General features: G+C 41.0%; 1 protein-coding gene across 1 annotated transcript; it reads left to right on the top strand.

The window, feature by feature from the left end:
• The first annotated feature begins 460 nt into the window (after nt 1–460).
• DCAF12 (DDB1 and CUL4 associated factor 12) lies at nt 461–25,717 on the top strand. The gene is made up of 9 exons (XM_011381412.2): nt 461–889; nt 1,990–2,244; nt 13,957–14,163; nt 15,193–15,253; nt 18,511–18,704; nt 19,710–19,775; nt 20,904–21,066; nt 22,883–23,061; nt 23,613–25,717. Exons 1-9 carry the CDS (start codon nt 812–814, stop codon nt 23,769–23,771), a joined length of 1,362 nt encoding a protein of 453 aa, XP_011379714.1. The 5' UTR covers nt 461–811; the 3' UTR covers nt 23,772–25,717.
• The last annotated feature ends 2,196 nt before the right edge of the window (nt 25,718–27,913 follow it).

Genomic DNA, 27,913 nt, shown 5'->3' with positions numbered 1-27,913 from the left:
ATGCATCGGTTAAATCTGGCAGGCTGGCATGGATTCTGTGCCGGACTCCACTTAGAGGGTATGAAGGGAAAGAGTTCTGCCTCCTCCCACAGTGTCCATCCCTTGGCGACAGGGCTCGGTGTGTGGCCAGGGCTGGGTGTGTGACGGGTTCGGGGAAACGTGCGGCGGTAGAAGAGAGATACATAACCAGTGGCGGCTGGCAGATAAAGGCATGTGTTTGGGAGGGATTCCTTCCCTGAGCGGGGTTAGTCGTCCTCATTTCCGGGTGCCTGAGGCCCATGGGCGGGCAGGGGTCCAAGGTCGGCGGCTAGAACCCAGATTCCTTTGGCCCCAGGTCACTCACCTCCAGCGGCCCCCAGACGACCGTTGGAAAAAGGCGGGCGGTACTTAAGCAACAGCCGCGAACTAACCTTCAAGCTCTAAAGCCTGCCCCTCTAGTTCCGGGGGCGTCTCGTTGGCGAAAGCCGCGAAGTGCGCCTGCGCAAAAGTGACGAAGCGCGGGCGAGGGGGAGGGGGTGTTTTGGTTCAAGCCGCTCGCCGTCCTTTCCAGACTTGGTCGTCGGAAAGCTTCTCGTTCCTGTTTTCCTGCTTTCCCTTCCCCTTCCCCTTCCCTTTCCCAGCCCCGGTCCTCCCTCCCTCTTTCCCTTCTGCCTGCCTACCCTTTTTCTACTGCCGCCCCGGGTCCGGGCCATTTTCCGGGCCGGGCACACTAAAGTGCGCGGCCCCGGGGCCCAGTATATGACCCGCTGTCCTGCTATCCTTCTCTTCCCCCGCCCCATGTGGCTGCGGGGCCGCGGTGGCGCTGCCCACTATGGCCCGGAAAGCAGTTAGCAGGAAGCGGAAAGCGCCAGCCTCGCCGGGAGCTGGGAGTGACGCTCAGGGCCCGCAGGTGAGAGCTGAGAAGCTGAGATCCAGGTCTTAAGGCCAAGGCACCCACAGGGGTTTAGTTTGCAGATCGGAGAACCGGAACCGAGATCCAAGGTTTATAGTCAGAGGGCACAAGAGCAGAGCCCTGGACTGTAGAGTCAGGGCTGAGCCATCAGGAGTTCACTATAGGGCAGATAGGCCGAAGGGATAAGGAGGTAAAGGGGAACTTGAAAATGGGGCATATTCCAGGGAAGGCCTGCAACCAGGATTGGGGCTTGAAGAGAAACCAGAATCTGGGATATGAAGGAAGGGAAACCGAAGTGGAGGGGAATCGGGAACAAAACCTCCCTAAAGATAAGGGAAGAGGGAGTGAAGTCCTCCTTACAGGGGCTCCCGCGTGGATGATAGCGTCTAATATGGGAAAGAGTCTCCCTATGAATACCCAAGCCTTGAGCTGGCACTCAGACCCCTAGAAGAAACAGTAGTTCCCAGATATCATCCCTATCCATTCCTCTTTGGAGGGGAAAACCTTGCTGGACGCTAATGAAGACTCTGATTTACCATGTCTCCCACCCCGTTGGTGTTTGATATTTCGAATTCTACAACTGCCTGGAGCGCGGGCCTGGTGACAGGGGGGTGGCCATTGATAGTGCATCCTGGAAGACCTGGAACCCCAGTCTGGCTCCTTGGGCTGCATCCTCCAAGCTCCGGGGGGAGTACAGGCAGAGAGGGAGAAGGGAGCTGGGCAGAGATGCAGCCCAGATCGGTATGGTAATCATTGGGCCCCTCCTCCTTCCCTTCCCTGTCAAAGATAACTTCGGGGGATCTGAATCTTTTCATTCCTTAAAGGCCTAGTAAACCTTTATCCTCTTCTCTGCTTCTATTCCCCTGTTTTTCATTCCTTTTTTTCTCATAGGTAAGTTTGACTATGAACAGCATCTTTTCAATGTTGGAAGAGTTAAACTGGACTGTCTGGGTTGCGATTCCTGTTTTAATGTATTTGTATTTCTTTTGTATGCAAATCCCGCAGGATGAATTCTTGGTTATTTCTCTGATACAGTAGGATCCCTTGTTCTGAAGAAAGGTAGCCAAAGTTCTGATGTCTAATGTTGCTTTCTACAGTTTGGCTGGGATCACTCCCTTCACAAAAGGAAAAGACTCCCCCCAGTGAAGAGATCCTTAGTGTACTACCTGAAGAACCGAGAAGTCAGGCTACAGAATGAAACCAGCTACTCTCGAGTGTTGCATGGTTATGCAGCACAGCAACTTCCCAGTCTCCTGAAGGAGAGAGAATTTCACCTTGGGACCCTTAATAAAGTGTTTGCATCTCAGTGGCTGAATCATAGGCAAGTGGTGTGTGGCACAAAATGCAACACGGTAAGCATCTGTGGGGATGTTAGCTTTCTCCTAGGTCTTGGATATATGGCTACACATGCCATATATCCAACCTTTTTGGTGCCTGGGACCGGTGTTCCTATGAGAATCTAATGCCTGATCATTTGAGGTAGAGTTGAGGTAGTGATGCTAGCCAGCTCTGGGGAGCAGCTGCAAATACAGATGGAACTTCACTTGCTAGCCTGTCGCCCACCTCCTGCTGTGCGGTCTGGTTCCTAACAGGCCGCTGCCGGACTAGTACCGATACCGGTCTGCAGCCTGGGGTTTGGGAACGTCTGCTCTAGAACCTCTCATTGCTTGTTTTCTCCATCAGTTCCTCTTGTAAGGAGATTGCCTTACTCTCCTTTCCTTTCCTTCTATTGATGACTTCTTTGTCTCTTTTTCTTCTCCTTTTCTCACCTCTACATTTCTTTTCTGACAAATCTCAGAGGAGTCTGTTTTTTTAGGCCTCTTGCCATATGGATATGCCAGTGCTTCTAGAGTTTTTTAGGCTTCATCTTTTCATGTTTCTTTTTAAGTCAGAGGCCTCAGAGGAAAGACTTAAGAAAGAAGGATGCTCAGGGCACAATTCAGGCTACATGATAATGAAAACGTTGGTGTTATCTGCTAGCCTAATTTCTACATATGTAGAAATTCTTAACACTTGGCAAACGCACACTTTTAGGGAATAGAATCTAAAGGTGTATTTCTTATAAGAAAAGGCAGGGAATGTGTGCCTCTTGGTGTATTTCAGTATGTACATGTTTGTTATTTGCAAAGTAGTCTCCTTGAAAAGGATTCAGAAGAGAGAAAAATTAAGTGTGAGTAGGAGAATATTTTTACATAGAATGACTTAGAAGACAATTGTAAGTGAATGAAGGGGGAAATCAGTAAGGTATATAGCCAGCACGATTACAGGCATGGATAAAATAAGTCAATCCATCGAATATGGATTGGAACAGATAGCATAATGTCAGAGGAATGGCAAGTGAAAAGAGGCAGGACATGGAGGTGGGAAATGATTCTGAATGAAGTGTGAGAAAAGATCAGATGTAGACCTAGCTGTTCTCCCCGTTTTCACCTCACCCTATGTGAGTATGTATGCAATATAAGGGCTGAGTAAATTTCCTTTGGACAGAAACACATCTTAGATCCAGTGGAAGAGTGAAGGTTGCTCTAGATCAAGAAAGTGTTAAGTATTAAGAGAAGTGTTAAGTAAAGGATATAGGCAAAAATTTAAACATGAGTTTTAAGGAAGGAAATAATACCATGGTGGTTGGGGCCAAGCTTTCATTTCCTCTTCTGTTGAAGGCTGCTTGTCATACAGAGCCTTTCAAAACTAAGTAGTGGCGGGAAGTACAAAACTTGATTTTCCTAGTCTCTCAGGCCGCCATTCCTGGTTTAAGAGAACTCATTATTGTTGCTTGGAGTAGAAAGGGTCTCTTATTTGGAGGAATTCATTCCACTCCCCACACATACCATCGTAGTATTTTTCCCAGCAAATATTACTCACTGAATTGTAAACTGAAGTAATTGTTATAGTATCCTCGCATTTATTATTGACTCTCTTTTGAGGTGAGAATGTTAAGTAATAATTTAACCTAATGCTAGTACCTACCTCTTTCTGTCTTCCTGTGTCCTCATGAGCTTAAGCAGGGGCTTGTTTTCTTTTTATAGTTAGTGTTTTTCTTTGCTTAGCTTCCAGAAGCAAAGCTGGGAATCAAGAACACTGCTTTTCTCTGAAGATTTGGAAAATAATTTTCTTAGCTGTGCCTTTGTTTTCCCATCTCTGAAATGGGAGTGGTAATATCCAGTGCGAGAAGGTGGCTCTGGACATCTTGGGGGAATACTTCAAGTTAGCAATATTTACTTATTCAAAAATAGTATTAGTGTGAATTCAAAGCCTTTTCTAATGCTCTTGGCATTCCCTGGGACTTCCCTCAGTTTGTACGAAAGGAAAATTATTTAAATAATTAGAACTGTCTTTGGATAATATGTGAAGATTTTAGGGGAGGAGGATTTCAAGTTGGAGTCTCAATAGTAAGTTTTAATGTATTGAAATTTTACCATCAATAAAATGGTATAAATGTATTCAGTAGGAAAATTTGCCCTGACCATTTATATTCTAAAAATAACCTATTGATATGTATCCATAGGTTGGAAGCTGTTTTTATCTTGGCTGGTTGGTATTCATCAGCATTTAACTGAGTGTACACAAATGCTCTAAAGCCAGGTTAATTCCACATTAACTGGCTTGGGGCTATAATATTGAAATCTCTGCTAAGGCAATGGGTCATCCTCTTTAGTAAAAACAGCATTCTGTAAACTTTTCTTTAGCTTAATTCCTAGGGTGGGAATTGCCCTGTGCTGTGGACTGATACTCAAACTAGGAGGCCATTAAGCACAGGAATAATGGCAAAGATGGTCAGCTTACATTTTAATCATTGATAATATAAGTATGGCCATGTTTTTACTAAATTATTTAAAGAAGGAGAAGTAGTATAACCTTAATTGGAACATGGGTCTGGGAACCAGGATGAGTAGATATATTTTCCTGGCTAAGGGTTACAAGCTCAGATTATGTGCAGAGCCAGACAGAAAAACTAAGTAAAAGAAGCTTGCTAGGCACGAAACAGAAGTAGTGGGAACTGCAAAGAGCCAGAGAAGGCATTTTTGGCTTCAGCCAGTTGTTGCCATTTAGGAATTAGTAGATTTTCCTTTTTCTTTTTAAAGGAAACTGGAAGTCTGGATTTTTAAGGAAAAAAGTATTGACCATTTATGAGGAATATTGAGAATCTGCTGTGACAGGAGCTTTATGTGTCTAGAAGAGAGTTGTGAGAGTAAGGTTAGAAAGGTTCATTAGGATCAAATTGTGGAAGCCCTTGAATGTCAAGCTAAGATTTTATTCTGTGGGGAATGGAGAGAGACAAGGCCCAAGGATTTGAAGCAGGGACCGATGCGGTTGGAGTAATGCTTTTAGAGAGAGTAGTTATATGATGGTAGCACTATGGTATAGATAAGAAGTAATGAGTGCAAAACCAGGATGTTGGGGAAAAGGTGAGGAGGAGACATATAAGACATCTCAGAATCTATAAATGATGACATGCTCAGATTTAATTCATTCAAAGGAATAAGTTGGAATTGATACTGCTGTCTTGAACCTGGGTAACTGGGAGGATGGCAGAGTAAGTATTGAGCAGATTTGAAGAGATGAGTTTAGTTTTGTGCTTTCACTTGGTTAAAGTTTGGGAGAGGGATAAAGATTGAAATTAGTGGTTTGGGAATCACATACGGGATTATGGTTATATTACCATGGGAGAGAGGGTAGAGAAGGCACTCTTGAGTTCCATAAACCTTCCATAAAATTGCAAATTTTTCATTATAGATACGTTTTGGGGGGCATGATGTGGGGAGAGTGGTGTAGGAAGCAGTCCTTAGTTCTCTTTAGATTTTCAAAAGAAATACTGTGAGCCAAAAATGAGTAAGAACCATTGATATTGAAAAAGGGGCTAAGAACAGAACCTTGGAAAGCACCTATATTTGTGGACCAGGAAGAATTGCTACCCAGGGAGCAGGGAAGTTAGAGGAAAACCAGGAGAGTACCAAAAACCAAGTTAGAGGAAAACCACATGAGTACCAAAAACCATTTAAGAAAGCGGATATTTTGAGAGGGGGGCCATTTGAGGATAAGGATGGTGATAGGCAGAGTGATAATGTGTGCAGAGTTTGGGGCATTTAATTTTAGATATGAACTCTTATTTTATTTCTCGTTTATTGATGCCCTCCAGCCAAAGACTACCCGGGGACTTAGATACAGTTGCTTGTTGCCCCTAGGGAGAACCTACACCATAGGGAACCATGGGACCTCATAGTAAGAGGGTGTTGGGTTTTACAAAGGTGATCTGGAGGAAGGCTTAAGGAAATGGGACTTTGACAGGAAAATTTCTTGTGAAATTTTCACCAAGGCACCAAGGGCTAGCTGATAGTACCAAGTTGTATGTTAAGGCTCCTTTCTCTTTCTCACCATCTCCCAGAGATATACTACTGACTTCACAGATAGATTTGGTGGATCATAATGAAGCAGACAAGATAAGTTGGGGCTGCAGTTTGCTGCCAGATGAGAAGTAGAGCTTTGAGAAGCCAAATTTTGGGGGTAGGGTGGAATGGTAGATACTAGGGTTGAGAGAATAGCTATAATGTTATATCACTGGGTTTTATATTCAGATTCCTGAAATTGTAAAAGCAGAATATGAAACTCAATTTGAGTCAAAAGGAAAAGAGATATGGTGAAGTGTGGGGTTTTGCTCTGGCCAGATTTTTTATTCATTCCCCTTGTTTTACTATTTTATTTTTCCAAGGGGTTACAACCTTTTAGAAAATGCTTTAAAATGCTTGCAGAATTCCTTGTGCCCTGCTAGATATACATCTCAGGTTAACAGTATGCCTTTCTGTATGATCCATCTATGTTTTCTACTTAGGACAGTAACCTGCTATTTAGCCATTGTTTAATGGCATTTAGTTATCCTCTATCTAGTAGGAAATATTCAGATTTATCCCAGAATTAGTCTTTATCTTATTTTCAGAATATTTTGCTGTTTTGAGAGGAAGATTTTTAAATGTAGAAGTGATAGAATTGTTCTGTTGGCAAGTTCATTCTGCTGGGACACATGTACAGAAGTGTTTCTAGATTGGAAATCATTATGGAAATGCTTCATAAATTCTAAGTTTCTACAGATTTAATTGGTGTTATAAGACTTTAGGAAGAGAGGTAGTAGGAATAAGTTTATGCCTCTCACATTTGATGATGTTAGAGTTGGCTACCCCTTTCTGACTTGTCTTCATCTTGGGAAGGCCTTGCTTAGATTGGCATGAGTGTGGGCCCCAGGAATCTGTTTCCTGTAGTGTGTTACAGTCTTTAGGTCACTCTCTGTATGTGAGGAAAGTAATGATCAAGAATGTTTGGGTCTTATTGTATGTCAACTATACTTTAATTTTAAAAAAAGTGTTAGGACCTAAGCAGCAGTTCTATGGAGAGATTAAAGAATTTATTTGAAGAGGGTGGCTCCTTAATATAGTTAGCACGTCTGGGTTTGCGCCCCAGGTAGAGCCACGAACCATACCCCAGGAGTACCAGGGGTGGAAGTGGGGGCGTGGAATCAAAGAGGGGAAAAATATTTATTTGGAGAAGCTATCTCAACAATAATGATGGTATTTCGATGGTTTCTTCCTTGTCTAGGACTTCACCTCATATTGCTGGGTATTTCACGTTCCTGGTCTCTGCTATATAGATGCCAGCAATACCCCCACCCCCCACACACACCCTTGCACCTTCAGTTATTGTGACAATCAGGCACATGCATTTTTAAATGTTATGCCCCCAGTTGACAACTGCTGCAGAGCTTGAGGCAAGCAGTTTTTCTACCTGAGCCATTTATTTCAGGTATAGTCTGTTTTAAACTAGAGACATTGGAGAGTGAACAGATTGACTCCTGTACTCTGGGGTTTTTTTTCCCTATCCTTGATAGACATTACAGTTAGAGAAAAAGGTCTTTTCAAGATCTTACTTCTTTTCAAGCTGACATATGGACAGTTTCTTTTAGAATGGGAACAATGCTTGAATCTGGTTCAAGATAAGAGTAGAGAAATATGAGTTTTTCCTAGTGATATCTAGGAGTATTGCTTTTCTGCGTGACTCTTAAGTAGGGAACTATTCATGTGTTTGTTTCCTGGTCTAGGAGATAAAAGGAAGAAACTGACCCAAAATTGGCAACTGGGTTGAATCCAGGATAATGATTGGGCTAACATTTGGTTTCTTAATTTGGCTGCTGATTTCATTTAAATGGCCTTATTTGCCTTTGGATTCAGGGAGGCCACCAGTCCCTCTCCCTTGTTAGGTGTGGTGATTCTCATCAGGACAATGAAAGGAATTGGGGTAATATTTCTACATTTCATTGGCTAGAATATAGTGGGACAACTTTGGGATTTGTATTTGCATTTATTAAATCCATAAACATTGATTGAATCTCTCCAGTGTAGCAAAACACTGTACCCAGTGTGGGGTTGCAGTGATATAAAAAATCCCAGGAAGATCTGGAAGGGACTATAAAATAATAAAAATAATGGAATCCTAACCACTGACCTCTATTTCTCCTTTTATAGTTGAGGAAACAAACTCAAAAGAGAAAAGTGATTTGCCTGAGATTTTATAATGAGATAGGTGCAGAGTTAAGTTTGGGCCTCAATTTTCCTTATTCCTTGTCAGAATTCTTTATGTTACACCAAGTATTCCTCAGAATTTTTCACTGAAATACCCCTAATGGCAGAAGACTACTCGGTGATTGGACAGTATTGAGCAACTGTGAAATTTCTTTGAAGTTCCAAGAATATCTTAAATATTCATGTGCATTTTATGCTATAATATATCATGATTCTCTTAATATGAAAATACTGTGTTCAGGGAGGGTGGAGATCTTTCTGTGTCTCCTGATAAATGTTCCAGGAAGATGAGGTACCAATTTTTCCTGTAAAAAGCACACTACCACATTATGTATAATACATGGATCTTGACCTTTGCTTAGCTTAGCTGGGATGTGATACGTGCAAAGTTAATTTCAACATAAATGCCTCATTAGTAGCTCCAATCAGGAGTGCTCCATGAAGGAAGTCATTCATAGTTAGGGTATTCAGCGAGGATTTCCTAGAGGAGAAAGGGGCCTCAACTGATGGGAAGGAAACAGAGGTGTCTATTCCATAGCAGAGTCAGGAAGATAAGGAGTGTTGAGGGACTGTGAATAGACCCATTTGGTTGATGCAGAGCACCAGCCATCAAGAAGTACTGTGACTCAGTTACTGAGGAATTGGATGGCAAGGCTAACTAAATTTTCCTTAGGTAATTTTTTTATTTTCCCTTTGGTTCATATCTAGCCTTTAATAACAAATAATTCTGTTAATCATCTTTCTCATCTGGAGAATTGAGTCTCATACTCACTTGGTCCCTGGTGAATTTAGGGCCTGTTCTGCAGCCCTGTAGCCTTGGAAGATGGGAGAACCTGGGTTGCCAAGAGCAGAGTTTTGCTGGAGGTGCCTGGCAGGCCAACTGCCTGGGAATAGATAATAATAACACAGTCTAGTTACTTCAGTTGGTTCCTGCTTTCCTTGGGCCCTTCCATTAAAAACCTGTCCTCCCCAACCCTGGGCCTAATCACTTGAATGGCTGCCATAATGCCAAAGAATTTTTTAAAAATTCCGTGAGCTAAGCCAGTCTACCTTCTTTTAAATAGATGCATGTTTGATTTCTGATCATTTAGGCCTTTGGTTCCCAAGCATGACTCAGGAACCACCTGCATCATAATCATTTGAAATACATATTAAATATGTAGTTTCTTCATCTTCCAGTACTAATTCAGGATTTCCTTCAGTGAAACTAGGAATTGGCATTTTAAACAAACTGAATATTTTTATATGAATCGCTGCCTTAGACTTTCTTATATAGCAATAATTTTTTTGCTACCTTGTTAAATCTAGTCAAGTAGTTTAATCTTCCTTGTATTTTCTCAACCACACTCAAGGCACAGGAGCGGGCATCAGATTTAATGGACCTGGAAGAATTTCTTTGTAGGCATCTTGGTTGATATCCATCCAGCAGATAGTAGGGTGTTATTAAATCTTATTTCCGCACTCTCTGGAAGCCTCAACAAATGGTTATTTATTTATTTATTTTTTGTCTGTTCCTGGTCTCATGAACAGATGAAATTAGAGATTTGCCCATTATTTTTTTAGGTCAGATCGTAGGCTATTAGTTTCCAAGTTTTTGATCTCTTTTCTAGAAGAGTAATATGTAAACGTGTCAGAAATATCCGCTTTTATACTAACAAGTTTGATTCAGTCATTCTGTATTGTATATTTGGATTCAAAGGTTTGTGGGTTGAGTCTGGGTTCCATTTCTTATTAGCTTTGTGCCCTTGGACAAGCCAGTTATCTTCTAAGCCTTTCTTCTCTCACCTTTAAAATAAATGGACAGTAGCAGAGTCATGAAGAAAATTAATAAATTAACACAGTACCTAGAATATGCGCTTAACAAATTGTGGATGCAATTAATGGTGATGGTAAAGGATGAGGACAGAATTGGTGGCAGTGGTTTGATAGTTCTAGGCTTTAGGTGCATTTCCGGCCAAGCTCAGTATACTTAAGTGAGCATTTCTCTACCCTGCATATAGCTGCTTTTTGATTGTCAGTCACATAGCTTAAACATTGAAAAATAATTCATTTAGACATAATTTATACAAGAGGAAGTACTATTAGTATATTATAGGAAATTATATTTAATTTCATTATAGAAGGAATACAGATAAAAGCAAAATATTTTTCTGTGTGCAAATTAAAGTAATACCTAATTCTCATAAAGATGTGGTGGAATGAGTACAGATATACATTGCTGCAAAAACCTTTTTTGAAAGTAATTTGGCATTATGTTTCAAAAGCCTGGTACATATTATTTGTTGAATGAACTACCTAAAAATATTGGACCTAATATTTTCAAACTAGGGAATTTATCCAAAGGAAGAGAAAAGTCTTTTTTTTTACCAACACAGTCATTGGAAGCTGTTTTATCTAAATGCTAACAATAGAATACATGAGTAATTTATGGTAAATCACATTTGCATGATATTATGCAGATGTTAACATTTAAGACTGTAATAACATGCAAAGCATTTGATATGTTAAGTGTAATGATATATAAAATTCTATTTCTGCTTATTATAGTGATGCACAATTACACATGCATGTAGTTAAGGACTAAACAGGAACTTGACAAATGATTTGAAAAGAGACAGGATTTTGAATGATCTTTCTTGCATTTTTTATTTCCATTATTGCTGATAAAGTATTATCAATAAACTTTTTTTTTTTTAATATTACTTCAGCTAGATGAACCTTATTTTTTCTTAGCCTAAAGTAATGGTGAAAGTGGCCTTACTCATTTACTATTCATTGCTTATTTTGTTTGCAGACAAAAAGTGAACACAGTTATGTGTTATACATCTTCTCTAGGGAGAGAGAGTGAAGTAGGGGCTTGAAAATATAGTGGTGGAACATACAGCAAAAGGAGTTTCCCTTCTCAGTCACACAAGGAGTTTTTGGGAGCTCAAAATAACACCTACAGAGAGATCTCGCTTTTCAGTGGGCAAATATACAACCATATTGTCCTTAAGTCTTTGTGCTATAATGCTCAGGAAGTAAGAATGTGGCTATAACCAATCCCCTGTGGTGTTTCACTGGTTTAAAATTGCTGCACTGTAGTTAAAACTATTGACCCATCGTTATTTCTTTAGCATAAATTCCTAAAATTGGAATTACAAAGTTTATACATTTTTAATTTTTGATACATATAGTCTTATTTTCTATTGTGTTTCTTGGTTTTGGTTTACCTTTCACTCCTCTCCATCTTCTGGATTTTGGATAGGGAATGGATTCATCTGCTTGATTTCAATTGTATTTCCTTTCGTCAACTTTCAACAAACATAGGCTGCCCACTTACCTTTTACTGTCTGACTCAGCATACTTTATCTTAATTTCTGTGTGACCTATGTGGATTTGCTTTCTTTCCTCCTTTAGGCTCCAGCTTAAACACTCTTGAATATTAGAAAATTTATTAAGCCACCTTGATCTTTCATTGTACACACATTTGTGTGTGTCTACATCCACATTCATGCTTGCAGAGATGTACTCACTAGTCTTAACAGTTTTCCTGATTACAAGGCCTTTGTTTTTTTTTTTTCTCTTAGAATGTAAACTGCAGGGAACCATTGAGCCTCAAGCTTACCTTGCCATGCTGCTAATTTCTGGCAGGGATCCCAGTAGGTTAATGTGGAGTAGTGCCATTCTGGGAAGTGTTATAGGAGCTGTATGAAGACTTGGCCTCTCGTCAGAGAGCTTGGGGAGATGTACTGTGGCAGCCCCTCCACAAGACTGTCCCTTCCTTTGAAGAAGCAAAAGGGCTCTATCTTTCACATGGTGCTTTGTCATTCCCCTGCAAAGATGGGGGTGAGGTTGGGCGTAAACTCTTGGGCCTCTGCAGACCCAACTGTTACCAATTTTTCCATCTCCCTTGTATCAAATATTTTCATAGAGTGTAGAAGCTTTTCTTACACCTTGTAAAACCAAACATACGTTAGAATAGTGTATTAACTATTTATTAGCTATCACTTGTTAAGAACCTATTCTGTGCTGAGCCCTGTGCTAGACACTGCATTTTATTAGCTCTCTTAGAAGTTTTAGCCAGCACCCAGTTTCCAAAGGAGAAACTCAGATATTTCCAGGTTGCTGGTCAGTTTACTCTTGTGTCTTACCAAAGTCACCGCCCTCAGTATATAGAGCAGATTCTGTTAACCTCATTGCTTCTCAAACTTCAGCAGACCTGGAGATCTTGGAAAACTCCAGATTCTGATTTAGCAGATCTAGGATAGGGCCTAAGATTCTTTGTTTTTAACAAGCACCCAAATACTCCTTTGAATAGCAAGGGTCTGAATCAGTGGTTATTAAACCTGGACAGTCAACAGATTTTCCTGGAGATCTTGCGTTGAGGGGGCTGGGGGGTGGGGGTCAATTTTTCTGGCCCCAAACTCAGTAATTTCTAATTGAATGAGTTTTAGGGTAGGGCCTGAGAATTGTTTTTGTTTTGCAGCTTTTTTTAAAAAAAGACAGTTCTCCAGGTTATACTATAATAATCAGTTTGGGAATCACTCATCTAGAAGCTAACATGTTATGGATGCATTGTCCCACACAACACAAAGGGGTAATTGGGCAGTTAATTTTGCAGGGCTGTGGGTTAGAGACCATTTGTTTAAAAGGGTAAAAAACCCATTCACATTCTTTGGAAGGGCTAGTTCACAAACCTGAAGAACAAGAAATATCCCTGGATTCAGAAGGAAATAACTAAGAATTGGAAAGGCACTAGGAACCAAGGATGGCCATGCTTCCTGTCTTGTTTTGTTTTCTCTGGGGGCTGCCTTTGGTAGGAATTGACCACCCAGACAGTCTAGTGCCTCCATCCAGCTCTACATTCCTGAAAGAATTTGAATGGCATAGTTCAATCTATGGACTGGTTCTCCCTGAGCATTGAATTTTGGAGAATGAAAAGGGGCTGGATCAGTAAAGAGATGAAAAGCATTTCAGGCGGAAGCAGCAGCATAAGCAGAGGCATGGAGGCATAGAACAGAATGGTGTATGTGATAGAGACAAGCAGTGAGATAATCTTACCTTGTCATATGTCTCAGGTCACTCCAGATCTAGTAACATAGGTATGCTTAATAGTGGTTATGACGTGTTTTGGGAATTGTGCTTTGTTTCTAAGCATATGTAGATAATTAGATATATATAAGATATGCCAAAATTGGCAGAAAACCTTTAGTCAGATTCTTTAGGACCATAATCTAATGCAAGTCCTCTTCGAACCTGTCTTTGAATCCCAAGCAAAATTTATTGCTTCTTAAACTGTATTCATATAGCATATTACACCTATTTATTTTATATTTTCTTATTTTCATATTTTATTTGACTGATAGCCCTGATCATTCCTTTAATAATTCTCAGTGTCTAGCATGTAATAGATATTAAGTAAATGTTTGATGGATAATTGAGTGAATAGATGTTTGTACTCAAGGTCAGCCACATTAAGAGAAACTGTGTTCAGTTCTGTTTCTCTTTTCTCTACAGCTCTTTGTAGTAGATGTCCAGACAAGCCAAATTACCAAGATTCCCATTCTGAAGGACCGGGAGCCTGGAGGTGTGACCCAGCAGGGCTGTGGTATCCATGCCATCGAGCTGAATCCCTCTAGAACACTATTAGCCACTGGAGGAGACAACCCCAACAGTCTTGCTATCTATCGGCTGCCTACACTAGATCCTGTGTGTGTGGGAGATGTAAGTTTCCCCTGTAATTATAGTTAGAGGTAGCCTTATTTTCCAACGGAGCTTCATAGGTTCTATAGACCCTCCTCCCACAGGCCCCCTGGGAAGGGATAGTTTCCTGTGGATTTCCGTTGACTCCAGGGCCAAGGAGATTTCAGAATGGGGACTGGGCTCCCTGTAGGAAGTATCAAGTATGTTGACAGGGGTGAGCAGCACACCTTGGCCCAGCAGCAGTGGATTAGTCAGTGTCCAGACATCTGCTGCCCATAGTCAGAGAGAAAGGTTTATTAAATCATTTATTCAGTAACTATTTATTGAGCTATCTGTGATCAGGCATTATTTTAGACACTAGGGGCAGAGCAGCGAATAGAGCAGATATACCCCTATCTTCTTGAAGCCTGCATCCTAGTAAAGGAAGACATAAATCAATATGTAAACTATATAAACCAAATAAATATTCACCAGCAGAACGTCAGAGTTGGTAAGTGCTATGGAGTAGAGTAAAGGCAGGCTAAAGCTATAGAGAGTATGGTAGAGAATGCTATTTCAGAAGATAATCAGAGAAGGCCTCATGTAAGAATGACATTTGAGCAGAGAGTCTTAAAGGAAATGAGGGTCCAAGCCATGCTTATGTCTGGAGGAAGAGAGTTCTGGACAGAAGGAACAGCAAAGAGGTCAGTTATAACTGTTGTCCCAAAAAGCACGGGGGAGAGTGGTAGGACAAGGCTGGAGGGATGAGAGGTGGGTGATTGTAGGAGCCCCAAAGAAGACATCCAGAGATAGAAGGCCAGAGCTGTGTATCCATCAGACATGTTTATTGCCCACAGGAATGCCAGTTTCATTCTAACTTTGAGCACCTCAAGACAGAACTTAAAGATTGTGGGATCATGACCTATGGGTTGAAATCACCAGAGAACAGTGTTATAATTTTTACAAAAATATTTTCAGTCAGACTTGTATGCTTTTCAAGAGTATGTGTTACAATCTTTATTTTACTAATTTTTTTTCCCTCTTTGTACCTGTCACTCCCTACTCTCCAAGGATGGGCACAAGGACTGGATCTTTTCCATTGCATGGATCAACGACACTATGGCCGTGTCTGGTAAAATTGCCCTTTTGTAGGGAATTGGGTATGGCAGAAAGGGAAGGAGGCTAGAATTTGGGGAAATAAAAAGAAAAGAGTTAGTAGTGTCAGTGAAAATAACCCAGTAAACAGACCACCAGACGGGCCAGGAGATCTTGTTTCTAATGTTGGCTGTTTCTCTGACTTACCATGTATTCCTGATCTGGAAAGTGGAGGTACTGCTTTGTTTCAAAAAAATATGTGTGATAGCATGTTAGCCTAAACATTTTTGTGGGACTTCATTAAAATAATGATTGTTAAAGTGTTTTGGAAAGTTGATGTGCTCTATAAAGTATTAGGAGCAATTATCATTTTCTGTACAACTTACTATATAGCATTAAGTTTCTCGATAAAAGCTGTATAGGATTGGGGGAATCTCTTTCTCAATGGTAGAACAATCAGAAAAAAAATATGGAAATGAATGTAGAAAAGATAACTTAGAGATAAACAAATGCTTTCTGGATACCCACAATAGCTTAGGAAGTAGGCTCAGAGTACTAACTATTATTACTGGATACCCATAGGTAAAAATAAAATCCCCCATTCCAGATTCCCAAATAAAAATAACCCTGATAGCTGTTAAGTTAGGTACTTACATGTTAATATAATCAGAGCAGTACTAGAGTGTTTATATTATTAGCTTCATTTCACAAATGAGAAAATTTAGATTCTGAGAGGTTATTACTATAACTTGCCAAAGGCCATAAAAGTAGTGAGAGATATAGTCAGGATCTGAATCCAGGTCTGATTTCAAAGCCCATACTTGAAACTGCTACTATCAAAGCTAAGGGAATATAAATATTTCTTCTTTAGATTCTTTGTAAGGCAATAGACAGCAGCCAGGCGGGAAAATAAATCCAATGAACAAGCATATTCACAGGTCAAAATTACCCAGGAGTGATTTGGAAGCTTTTGGAATCCCTGTCTTTTGTCTTTCCAAGGAATGAAAGTTCTTTGAAGATAGGGTCTGTCATGTCACTTCTCTGGGGACTGTTCATATGTCGGTAACCTGCACTAAATTTGGTTGTTGGGAGCCAGGCCTTGGCTTTGGGAGCCTCCCATCTCTTCTTTCAGATACCCTACCGGTGTCCTATGTTTTCAAGCTGATAACTCCCAAGTGTGCATTTCCTGAACAGTAATAGCGGGTTTTAAGAACATTGCCTCTGATATTAGAGAACTGACTTTGAATCCTGATCCTATCACTATGATCTTTGGCAAGTTACTTAAGCTTTTTGAGACTTGGGCTTCCTCATCTATAATATGGGTAATGATTATGTGTACTTTAGAGAGTCATTGAGAAGATTAAATGAAATAATGCATAGCGGCTGCTATATGGAAAATGCTAGTACTTCTTAACCAGTGCTAATGTTCAGACTTGATGATGAGCATCAACCCCGAATCAGTATATTCAGTAAATACAAGCAATTAATTGTCTATTATGTTTCAATAAAGCCAAAAAATCAGTATATTCAAACGCATCATCTCCCTTTCAAGTCTCACACATACATCCCATTGACATATATTGATTAATGCTCCCACCTCCCACTCAGGTGCACAGCCAGAGAGCTAAGATTCATCTTAGGCTCTTTAATCTCCTTAGATTACCAAGCCCTGTGGATAGTAGTTTCTAAATTATCTCATAGATCCATCAATTTCTTTTCTACTCGATTGTTCATTATCTCTTTCTTGAGTTATCCCAATATCTTTCCATATTTTCCCTGTGCTTTTAGTTTTATCTTTTCCAATCTAATCTTTATGTTGCTACCAAATTAGTTCAATTTTTTATTGTAAAAGTAATACATGTTTATCGTAAGAAATTTTAAAAATACAGATAAATAAAAAAGGAAATAAGAATTACCACAACATCTCTACCCAGAGATAACCACTGCTAACATTCTGAAATATATCTTGCTAGTCTTTTTTTTAATAAATATATTTTTTTAGTTAGTTAAAATGGGATCATATAGAAGATGGATATATGGGTACAAATGTGATATACCAAGTATAATAAAATGTTGTTGATAGAATATAGTTATACGTATACAACTCATTATAAAATTCAACATTTCAGGATGTTTGAAGTTTTTCATAATAAAATTTATGAGTGTTATTTTTTAAATTTGCATAATAAACCATATGTAGCTCTCCAGATGTGCCCTCTCTCTGGCCCTTTCTAGATTTCACACATGATGAACTCTATGTTTTGAATCCCTGCCCACAAGCCTTATGATGCAAACAAATTGGTTGCTATTTCTTCCTGTTAGACAATTTTTACTGCAAAGCATTCAGGAGATTTAAATGAGGGAAGGGCACCTTCTGGTCTTAAAGGAGAGTTGGCATATAACTTTATAGAAAGGAATTTTAAAATTGATTTTTTTTGTTTGTTTGTTTTTTTAGTGGTTCAACATAGCTGTATTATTGGACCTATACATTATTCTAAATAAACATTTTTGTATATGGGTCTTACGATAGTGGATTATTCCTAGATGAGAACACAAACTTTCTGGGTTTTGGTGCAGATTGGTGCAGATTGTTCAGTTGTACTCTAGAAAGGTGATCCCATTTTAGCTTACCAGCAGCAGTGCATTCAGGACTCAGTTCAAGGAAAAATCTTACTTTTTTAAGTGCTTTATTATTGTTTGCTAAGGAAAACTATCTTTTTTAAGCATTCATTTTATGTACAACAGTCATTCTTAATACAAGGATTGTGGTCCCTCTGGGTCCATGGAAAGCCTTCAGGAGGCCCATGAACTTTCTTGAAATTAAATGTATGATGTAGTGTTTTTGTGTATTTTTCTATTGGGGGTGGGAGGGGTGGGCGGGGCAGTACAAGACTTGGGAAAGTTTAAGCACCACTGATCTAAAGTGGAGGTTTGTATAACCCTGCTGCTCAGTAGAAATCACCTGTATGTGCATGCCCCAGTAACTTAAGCATTTGGCTTGGGAAATTACTGAGCTTTATCAAACTGTGTAATACCCTCTTTTAAAAAATCCCACCAACCATGTTATGCTTCAATGTTACATTTTAACTCCTACACCTTAGTTGAATCACCCTCTTGTTGTAGCTATTAAAATGCATGTTGCTCTCTGTTATGGAGTGGGCCACCTGGCCAAGCTTCAGCTCATATGAGGATAATGCAAAAAGAGGTAGACTAAGAAAGCGCATCTTGGCTTCTGTGGGACTGTCCCGTGGAGAGCTGAGTATGTCTGACATCTGTGGTCTCCTTGACCTACAGGCTCACGTGATGGTTCTATGGGACTCTGGGAGGTGACAGATGATGTGTTGACTAGAAGCGATGCAAGGCACAATGTGTCACAGGTCCCTGTGTATGCCCACATCACTCACAAGGCCTTAAAGGACATACCCAAGGAGGACACAAACCCTGACAACTGCAAAGTTCGTGCTCTGGCCTTCAACAACAAGAATAAGGTATGAGCTCGCCAAAGGTCCCTGAAGCCTATTTCTTTTGCTTCAACTTCTTGGCTTATGTCTTGGGAGATGCACTTCTCCTCCAAGTCAGTGCTTCCTGCATAGCTCAGTTCTGAGCTCACAGAGCATGTCTTGAAGGCCGAGAGATGCTAGTGAGAAATTATAACATTATGAGATCTGCCCTCTGTATTGAGCTTTGCCATGTTTCTCTGGATAGTCCATATTTGTGGGTCAGCCTCCCAGAGTTTCCCCAGGGCCACTCTGATTTGACTGTCTCTCATTTGCATATGCCTTTGCAGTTACAAACAAATGGGGTGATATTTCTTCCATGTTAGACAGTTTTTACTATTTTGGGTGTGATTTTCATACATGCCTCTGAAAGCAATCATTTTTTTTCCTCTTTGGTATTCAGTTTCTTTTCATTCTTCATTGCCTGTTTTCAACACTGCCACCAGGTCTTACCTAATCATTGAGCTAAATCTCCTGAAACTGAGGTATAAGTTATGTGGGGATGGAGACCTAGAACCAGAAGAGAAGATAGGCTTCTCTCAAAATCTGAATCAGGCCACAATTTGAAGGGTAGCTCCCTTTGCCTCCTCTCTCCCATCCATATTTTTGGCTTAGAGGTATACTTATCTCTCTAAGCTTAGACTCTCCACTTACATTGAGACTTAAGAAACTATCCCTCATGTGTGTGCTCTGTCAAACAAGATGTCATGGGAATAATTACATAGTAAGGGCTTTTTGAACTGCGGGTGTCTTATGTTATTGCTATAAACCGGACTTGCTCCTTGGGTTCTCTCACCCTTGATTTAATAAGCTGTCCAGCCTGCATTACATAGGGCTGATAATGAGATGATAATCTATGTCACCTATGCTGGGATCATCATAGGATAGGAATGAAGAATGGGAGGACCTGACCTTCAAGGTCTTCCCCTGCTTACTGTTTGTTGTATGTTAGTTGGTACAGATTGCAGTATAACCTGTTTGTCATTGCTCTTGTAGGAATTGGGAGCAGTATCTCTGGATGGCTACTTTCATCTCTGGAAGGCTGAAAATACACTGTCTAAGGTGTGATGAATATGACTTAGTAGTTTTACTTAAAAATTCACCTATGATTAAAATAGTTTAATTCTCCATTAGCCTTTTCTTTTTTGTCTTAAAGCATCAGTGCTCCAAGGATCTGGGCATATGATTGCACAGTGCATGAAATCCTGAGTCTAGTGTGCCTCTCTTGAAAGTCTTTTTAAAGAGTTCAGAAGGGGTGATTCTTTCACATTGCAAAGGTTTGCTGAGAGGCTCCTTTAACTAGCAGTCTTCCGATCCACAATGCATTTAAGCATTTGCTTATGGATAATTAACTCTGGTATGTTGTGAGTGCAGAAAAATGTAGTGGTTAGAAACCATTGGCAACTGAAGATCAATTAAACTAAGATAAAGCATCTCTGAAATAATCATGTAATGAGAATATGAATTTAATTTGTATATTTACAAGCAACTTTTGCATAAAGTTAAGTCTGCCTGTGAATCATTTGCTCTCTTGTCTCAGAGTCCTTTGCTACTTCTATGATACTCTTTCTCAAAAGGAAGTAGAGCCTTAGGAATTATTGATTTTTCATGTCAGAGCAGCCTCTGATAAACTTGGTGCTTTCCATGCAATAGACACCCACCGAGTATTGCATGAATGACAAGGATCCAGGCTTAAGACTAATTGATGTTGCCTGGGCTTGAACGAGTCCCATGAGTGTGCTTTCTAGAGTGTACAACTCCCATACAATTTGGGAGTTAGGCGGAGGGTAGCCAGCATTCAGCCTCTTTATCTGAAGAGCAGTGAGAAGGGTGGTGGCTCTTGCTGGCAGAGAGAAGAGAGTGGTTTTAGTGCCCTGGGGTTATCCCTGGAAACAACCTGCAGGACTTGGCTTTTCTCTCTGCTTCTGATTATTTAATTCCAGCTTGACTTTTTTTCCTACCCAGTCTTCTCCAGTACTCAGATCTTATTGTTTATTATAGTTACCTTCTCTTTCTCTCTCATGCCTTGGGTTAGAGCAGGATGTTAATCCCTTAATGAGGGCTTATCTTTTTGTCTCTGACTTTGTGTGGCTTGTATATGAGGAAAGCCCACAGAGGTGGGCATCTAACAATGCCCTCCTGTATGCTCTCTGGAAATGCAATGGGTGTATTTCTTTTCTCTGTTTTCAGCTTCTCTCCACCAAACTGCCATATTGCCGTGAGAATGTGTGTCTGGCCTATGGTAGTGAATGGTCAGTGTATGCAGTAGGCTCCCAAGCTCATGTCTCCTTCTTGGATCCACGGCAGCCATCATACAACATCAAGTCTGTTTGCTCCAGGGAAAGAGGCAGTGGTAAGAGTCCCAGTGTGCTCCTCAGGCTTATAGCTGCATTGCAGTAAGTTTTGACCTTCAGTTTCTATGTTGGTTTCCAAAACAAGTATAGCGATCGTTATGGAACCTAGTAGACATGTTTGGTGACACAAGAGGGAAACCTAAATATGGCAGCAGAGCCTCAAACACCACAGACAGATGTGTAGCCACAGAAGCCTTTGGTGGAAGCCAACAGTCAGGATATTGGGGATTTCCGTGTTCTTTCACAGAGTCCTACTTTTTATCTTGTAGTAATTTTTTGCTGGGGCCCTGCTTAAACTGTAAAATTAATTTTATGCTAAGGAATGGCATGGTGGGGTGAGGAGTTTACAAAGGGGCATAAGGAAACTTGGAATGATGAATAGGTACATTAGTTTGATTGTGGTGTTGGTGTCATGGCTATATACATATGTTAAAACTCAAGTTGTATACTTTAAATGTGTGCAGTGTACTGTATGGCAGTAATACCTCAATAAAACCAAAGAAAATATTTCATTTAGTTCTGACCACTGGATGAATTAGGCTTTAGCTTGCCTTCTTTAATAGCATATTCTGTAGGAGAACACCCTCATTTGTACTGTACTTTAAGATTTCAGAATACCTTTATCTGAATCTTATTTCATCTTTCCAAGAACCGTGAGGAAAGCAGGTAGGAAAAGATAATAGTAACCGCATTTTATAGATGAGACTGAGACCCAAAATGGTTAAATAACTTGCTCAGTATCACACAGGTTGGTCAGGGAACAGCCAGGGACCAGAATCTGGATCATCCAACTTAACACAGTGGGTTTTGTTTTGTTTTGTTTTTGTTTTTGCTTTTTGTCATCTCACTTTGTCCCCCTTCTTATGCAAAAATGTGGCTGTGTTATCCTGAGAGCCCTAAAGGGCACAATATGGATTATAATTTAACCTCTCCTGCAGTGTTTCTTTTCATGCAGATATTGCAAAAGTGGTTTTGTTTTGGGTTTGTTTGTTTTCAGTTATACTTAAGATGCTCACATTTCAGAATAGAGAATGTATGTAATGAGAGTAGCAAGGGAAAGAATAGGCTTCTCTGGAATGGTATCTGCATTGAAAAGTTCTAAGAGATTTTGGTTACTGTTATAGGAGTAGCCTTCATACTTAATAAGGAAATACCGATTCCACAAATGTTATTGAGCAACTCTTATGTGCCAAGGGACATCTTCATATCCCATGTACTTATTTGATCCACAGATGCATTTTCTCTATGACCTAGAGTGCTTAAGTGACTTATTTTAAAATTCACACTATAAGTGAGAGACAGTGCTGTCATGGGTTCTTCAGTTCTAGGCTGTCTGCCACCCTCATAACACAATACCAGATAAAGACCTCTTACAGTACCAAGGTAGGGCTTTTAGGTCAAATACAAGGAGGTCTTATTAATGTAATGATTTGTATATATGCAGATTACCTTCAGTTTCAGTATAGGTTAAAAATACATGATGAAGAAGAGCTTAGAGTTATGAAAGATGACTCCAGAGTGAGTCTGGGGAGGCAGGGAGGTTCAGAGGAACACTTATGATCTTAGGCCAAAAGCATCTTGGGCATCATCAGGCATCTGGTATTTCTCTGAGGCTTATGGGAAGATTCCTATTAGTTATATGGATGACAGTATGGCTTCAGGGTTCTGTGCATTTGCATAAGCTATGCCTGCCATGGGAAAGGCACTGTCTGATATTCGGGGGTACCATGTGAACTCAGTGTTGGAGAAATTCAGACTAGCAGACTGTCAAGTGCTTTCTCCCCCTGCTCATTGCCCTTTACTTTTCTCCCTCAGGGATCCGGTCAGTGAGCTTCTATGAGCATATCATCACTGTGGGCACAGGGCAGGGCTCCCTGCTGTTCTATGACATCCGAGCTCAGAGATTCCTGGAAGAAAGGCTCGCAGCTTGTTATGGGTCCAAACCCAGACTAGCAGGAGAGAATCTGAAACTAACCACTGGCAAAGGCTGGCTGGTAAGTAAGCCCCTGCCCAACATGCTTACTGTAGAATGACAGAAAAATTCTCTGCTCTCCACACCCACTTCTCTCCCCCACTGACACACCACCCACCCACCCACATACTTTTTTATTAGTAAGAGGTATTCGTTGGACCAAAGACACTTTCCCTTGATTTTGCTTTTATGTCTATGTATGTCCATGGGAAGGAAATCAGGCCTAATAAGATACTGTTTGACCTAGGATTTCCCCCAAGGTGATATCAGAGCAGGAAGGGGAAGGAACCTCCCACTGAGGCCACCAGTGAATTATTAAAGAGTTTGGTTCCAGCTGTCATGAGAAGACCTTCGGTTTGTATAGCAGTTCTTCAGCCTGCTCAGTTCCTTCCTGATGTTCAGTTGAAAAAATAACAAGGCCCCTCTTCACATGAGCACTAATCTCCTGACATTAAGTTACAGATACAGTACCCTCTTTTCTTAAAGAGACCAGAAAGCATTTCTGTCTCTTTCTTCTCCTTTTCCTACCCTATGGCCTAGAGGTGCTAACAGAGTCTCTTTTTGTTCCCATAGAATCATGATGAAACCTGGAGGAATTACTTTTCGGACATTGATTTTTTCCCCAATGCTGTTTACACCCACTGCTACGACTCGTCCGGAACGAAACTCTTTGTGGCAGGTGGTCCCCTCCCTTCAGGGCTCCATGGAAACTATGCTGGGCTCTGGAGTTAATGAAAACTCTCTCCCAAAATGCAGAGATTTACACTAACTTCCATCCTTCGTTTCCTTGTTTCTTCTTTTGATTTTTTCCAATTGTGTGAGGCCCTCATATTTTAGTGGGAACACCAGAGTTTGCCTATGGTTAGGCTCTTAACAGGAAGAAGCGCTATACAGAAATCTGAAAGTTTTGTTTGTTTGTTTTTACCTTTCCCTTTTGCTAATCAGAATTTTTCTTTCTGGCTTATCAACCAAACATTTTTAATTCCTATTTGTATTTTTTCTTCAAGTGACACACACTCTCCCCTAGACTCTGGCTTCTTAGACTGACATAGTCATTCTCACCCTTACTTCACTCTTGAGTGGTAGGGCTACTTTACAATTATGTGGTTGCTGTCAAACTTTCTGTGAAAGTTTGAGGGCTGTTTGTGCATGTGTGCATATGTGTGTGTGAACTTGTGTGCCTGTAAGTACTGTGTGTTATCGAAATTACCTGGAGTGAGGATTATTTGTAATTAAAATATTTATAAAAGAAACAACTTTATTCAGAGTCCAGCTTTGGGACTAGTCTTTATCTTGTTTTTTGAAGTCTAACAACACTGATTATAGGAAGTAAAAACAGAAAGGAAAACAAATCACCAGGAGAACCCTTTGAGTTGGATTGCTGGCTTCCTGGGAACTCTGGAGCCAGAACTCCAAAGCTATCCATCCTCTACCTGTCTTCTCATCTGTGTGTTCCCCAGGTGAGAACACTTCTGTGTATGTGTCACTTCCACTTCAACTTCCCATCTGCTTAGCCAGCGGCCACTTCCCTAAAACACCAACATCTCCATCCAGATAGAGCTCTGGAGGCTGCAGAAGGCTTGGTAGGACTTGCTAAAGAGAATTCCCATCCCAATTTCCCTGTCCCTCTCAAACAAGGCCTGATCTGGTGTCTCAGGGGCCTGAAGCTGGGGACGTCAAGCCTGCTAAGAGTCACATACTCAGTCACCTTGGCTTTGGTGAGAAACTTCTCCTTTGCCTTTCTTCTAATTTCCCCAATGGATTTTGCTCTTGTTTTCTAAATTGGGTTCAGTCCAGGAGGGTGGGGGCGAGCGGGGGTTTTATCTGTGTGTAGTGAGTGCTTCATGTGTGGAACATTTGTTTTCTTAGTACAGTGGGGCTGGGGTTGAAGCCGCCTCTCCCATTCTTTTGGCCCAGCTCTGGGATGGTGTGGAGTGGCCTACAGCCAGCAACAGTGTGCATGTGAAAGCATTGGTGTGATTAGTAATTTGTTCCTCCCTTGAACTCTGTTTAGTCTGAGGTTTTTAAACTTGCAGGCAACTGACTGACCATGACGTCCAGTTATTCCTTGCTTTTTATGCATCATGTTGCAGATAACAGCTGTTCCCACCCACAAATTCCTCCTCCATTCAAAGCACATACTCTGCTTCTGTCAACAGCCCATTGTGGAAAGGAAAAGTCATATTTATTCCTGCACTCCAGTTTTTAAGTTGGCCTCCCAGTCATCCCTCTCTGCTCCGGGTGTAAGTGGGGAAATAGAAAAAGAATGTCTTCTCCTTGATGATGGGGGCTGATGGGGAAGGAAATCAACAAGTCACCATGTCTTGGTGGTGTAATGCATACACCACAAGTTATAGAATTCTCATCTTCTAACCTAGAGAAATAGGTGCTATAAACAGGGAATTAAGCAAAATGCTGGATGCTGTAGATCTTTTAATTGTCTTAATTTTTTTTCTATTGAACTACAGGCTGTAGATTTCTTAGTTCTCACAGAACTTCTATCATTTTAAACCAACTTGTATATTAAAAAAAAGATCTTAAGTTCTTAAGTAGGATGTTTTGTACTGTTGCCAGACCCTCTTCTGTGATGGGTAATGCGTTTGATTGAGTTTTTGTTCTCAAAAATGTAGCACTTGACTTTTTGCCAAGTAAAAAAATAAATATTATTCCAGTGCAAAGTGGTTGGTTTGAGTGAGTATGTCTAGCCAAGAGGCAGCAGGAAAAAAGCCCTAAATGACTATTTGGAAGGTCAACTTGGGGCGCTAGGACTGCTTGGAGCATAAGGGAAACACAAGAGTTCCTCAAAGTAAAGATGGGTCAAGTGCAAACACACAGACACTAAGACCTCCTTGTTCCTGGTCCCCAGCTGTAGCCCAAGATCAGTTGGGATCCACTTGAGGGTGGATATGCCCAGAGAAAGTAGTGTGGTGCTTTAAAAAGAAATAGACTGAAGATGAGGAGGGAAGATGCTGGTCCTTCCTCTAAATGGCTATGGATCTGAGAAAGTTGATCAGCTCCTCTTACATAAACCAGGATTGATGATAGGACCTGTTTGCCTCTGGAGAATGCCCTGAGAATGTGAAAGTGGCTGCTCAGTGTTCTGGGAACAGGACATTATTTTTTTTGAAGTTGAAGACATAGATCCTTAGCTGCCCTTTGTAAGCGGAGGACACAGGGACCCTTGTGAGTGATGCTCTTCCCAGAGCCTGTTTAGGGGCAGTAGCTGAGAGAAAGACAGACTGCTAAATCATACCACACTCCTCAGCCATCTCTGGAAAACCCATCAGGGCAGGGCCACAGCTAGGCAAAGTAGAACCTATTCCCCAGGCACAATGCACTTGTTCCTTTCTAGGACATACTGGATACAGCCGTCCTTTGCACCTGCCTTTAAGAGACTGATTCTGAACATGATTCACACAGGTACCTAACTATATGATTAAAGGCTGCAAAACAGGAAGGGATTGGTGAATGAGTTGAAAGAATTGAGAGGGCTCCCCAGAAGAGTCACATTCGGAAAGATCCTAGAATTAGCTTTTTCCAAAGTGAGATTTTTAGAATCCACAGTCCATGGAACAGTAATTGGTATTTGCAAAATGTCCCACAGTCAAATTATGTTGGGGACATACAGATTAAAACAGACACGCTTCTTTACTTCACAACCTCAGATTTTTTGGTTACTATGGGACTCACGTTCATGGAATATACTCAGAGAAAGGTGATGGGATGTGGGGTGGGCCTGGCCTGGGCCTCTGGCCTCCATGGAATCTTGGCCCTGCTCCCATTTTCCAGCCAGACTTTCCAGCAAAGTATGAATCACAGAAGGACTTTGTGGACTTTATGGGGACACTCCCTTTTCCTGCCAAGAGTCCCTACTCCCAGGCCATGAAAGAACTTCCTTGTTCTCCCTTAGGCCACATGCTTCGTTCCAAATGGCCTACTGGCTCCTCCCAATATCTGTTGGGTCCTTTTGCACCTCATTTATGTTCCAGGTTCCCTGCCCCTCCCACTCCAAGAGTTGAAAGTATTGATCTGGCCCTCAGTGTTCTAATAAAACCAAAGACTCCCAGTCCAGGGCTCTCTGATCCAGCTGCCACCCAGACAGTTCCTAGAGCAGGTACCCAGAAATAACAGGTCATGGTGTCAAGACCCTTGGCTTAGCATTAGGGGTTAATGTAAGAGCATAGAACCCTAGTGTTTTGCTTGTTTGTTTTTCTTTTCAGTTGGCTGGTATCTGGGAGACAACAAAATGAATGTGAGAAATGTGTTTCTAGACTACCACTAGAGAGAGAGAGGTGTAAACTGAACTCAAGATGGGGTTTTAAGCTCTTATGATTCATTCAACTCTGGAAGACAAGAGGTGTGAGCTGTCCTTTCAAATCCTCCTCTTCCCCCCCAACCCCCACACCCCGTTGAGAACATCTGAATACTCCTCTTGATTAGGGTATAATTGCCGAAGTCAGAATTTTTAAAGGATAATAATACTCATTAACTGAGTTCAGAGTGACATGTTTACTGCATTTCTCGTTAAGCAGTATTCAGAGCTGTAATTAACATCCCAAGTGCTATCTGTGGACAGGAATAAAACAAATGATCAACTCCTATCTTAAAGAAAATAAACATCCCTCACTCATAGCTACTTTTCCCTTAGCCTGGGCAAAGGATGAGGCTTCTTTGTTCTCCAGGTTCAAGGCCATTTCCCTATTGCAGAAAACACTGCTAGGTATCCTGGCCTGAGGTGTGGCAGTTTGGGCCCTGCAACGTGTTGCTTATCTGAGAAACATCCCTCGTATTTTCCACCCCTACCGCCTCTGCCTCTATAGGCCCTATTGCTTAAAACCAAATTATTGTCCCGATCACCATGCTTAAGATTCCTC

The sequence above is a fragment of the Pteropus vampyrus genome, unplaced genomic scaffold (genome assembly GCF_000151845.1).
Source record: "Pteropus vampyrus isolate Shadow unplaced genomic scaffold, Pvam_2.0 Scaffold436, whole genome shotgun sequence".
Taxonomy (NCBI): domain Eukaryota; kingdom Metazoa; phylum Chordata; class Mammalia; order Chiroptera; family Pteropodidae; genus Pteropus; species Pteropus vampyrus.
This window is presented reverse-complemented; position numbering and strand designations above follow the sequence as displayed.

What these genes read in the sequence shown, in the direction of transcription:
- DCAF12 (XM_011381412.2), top strand. Translation starts at nt 812, where the DNA reads ATGGCCCGGAAAGCAGTTAGCAGGAAGCGGAAAGCGCCAGCCTCGCCG. An exon ending in CTGAAAATACACTGTCTAAG is followed by an intron (nt 19,776 to 20,903) that starts GTGTGATGAATA and finishes CTCTGTTTTCAG; the next exon opens with CTTCTCTCCACCAAACTGCC. An exon ending in CTCCAGGGAAAGAGGCAGTG is followed by an intron (nt 21,067 to 22,882) that starts GTAAGAGTCCCA and finishes TTTCTCCCTCAG; the next exon opens with GGATCCGGTCAGTGAGCTTC.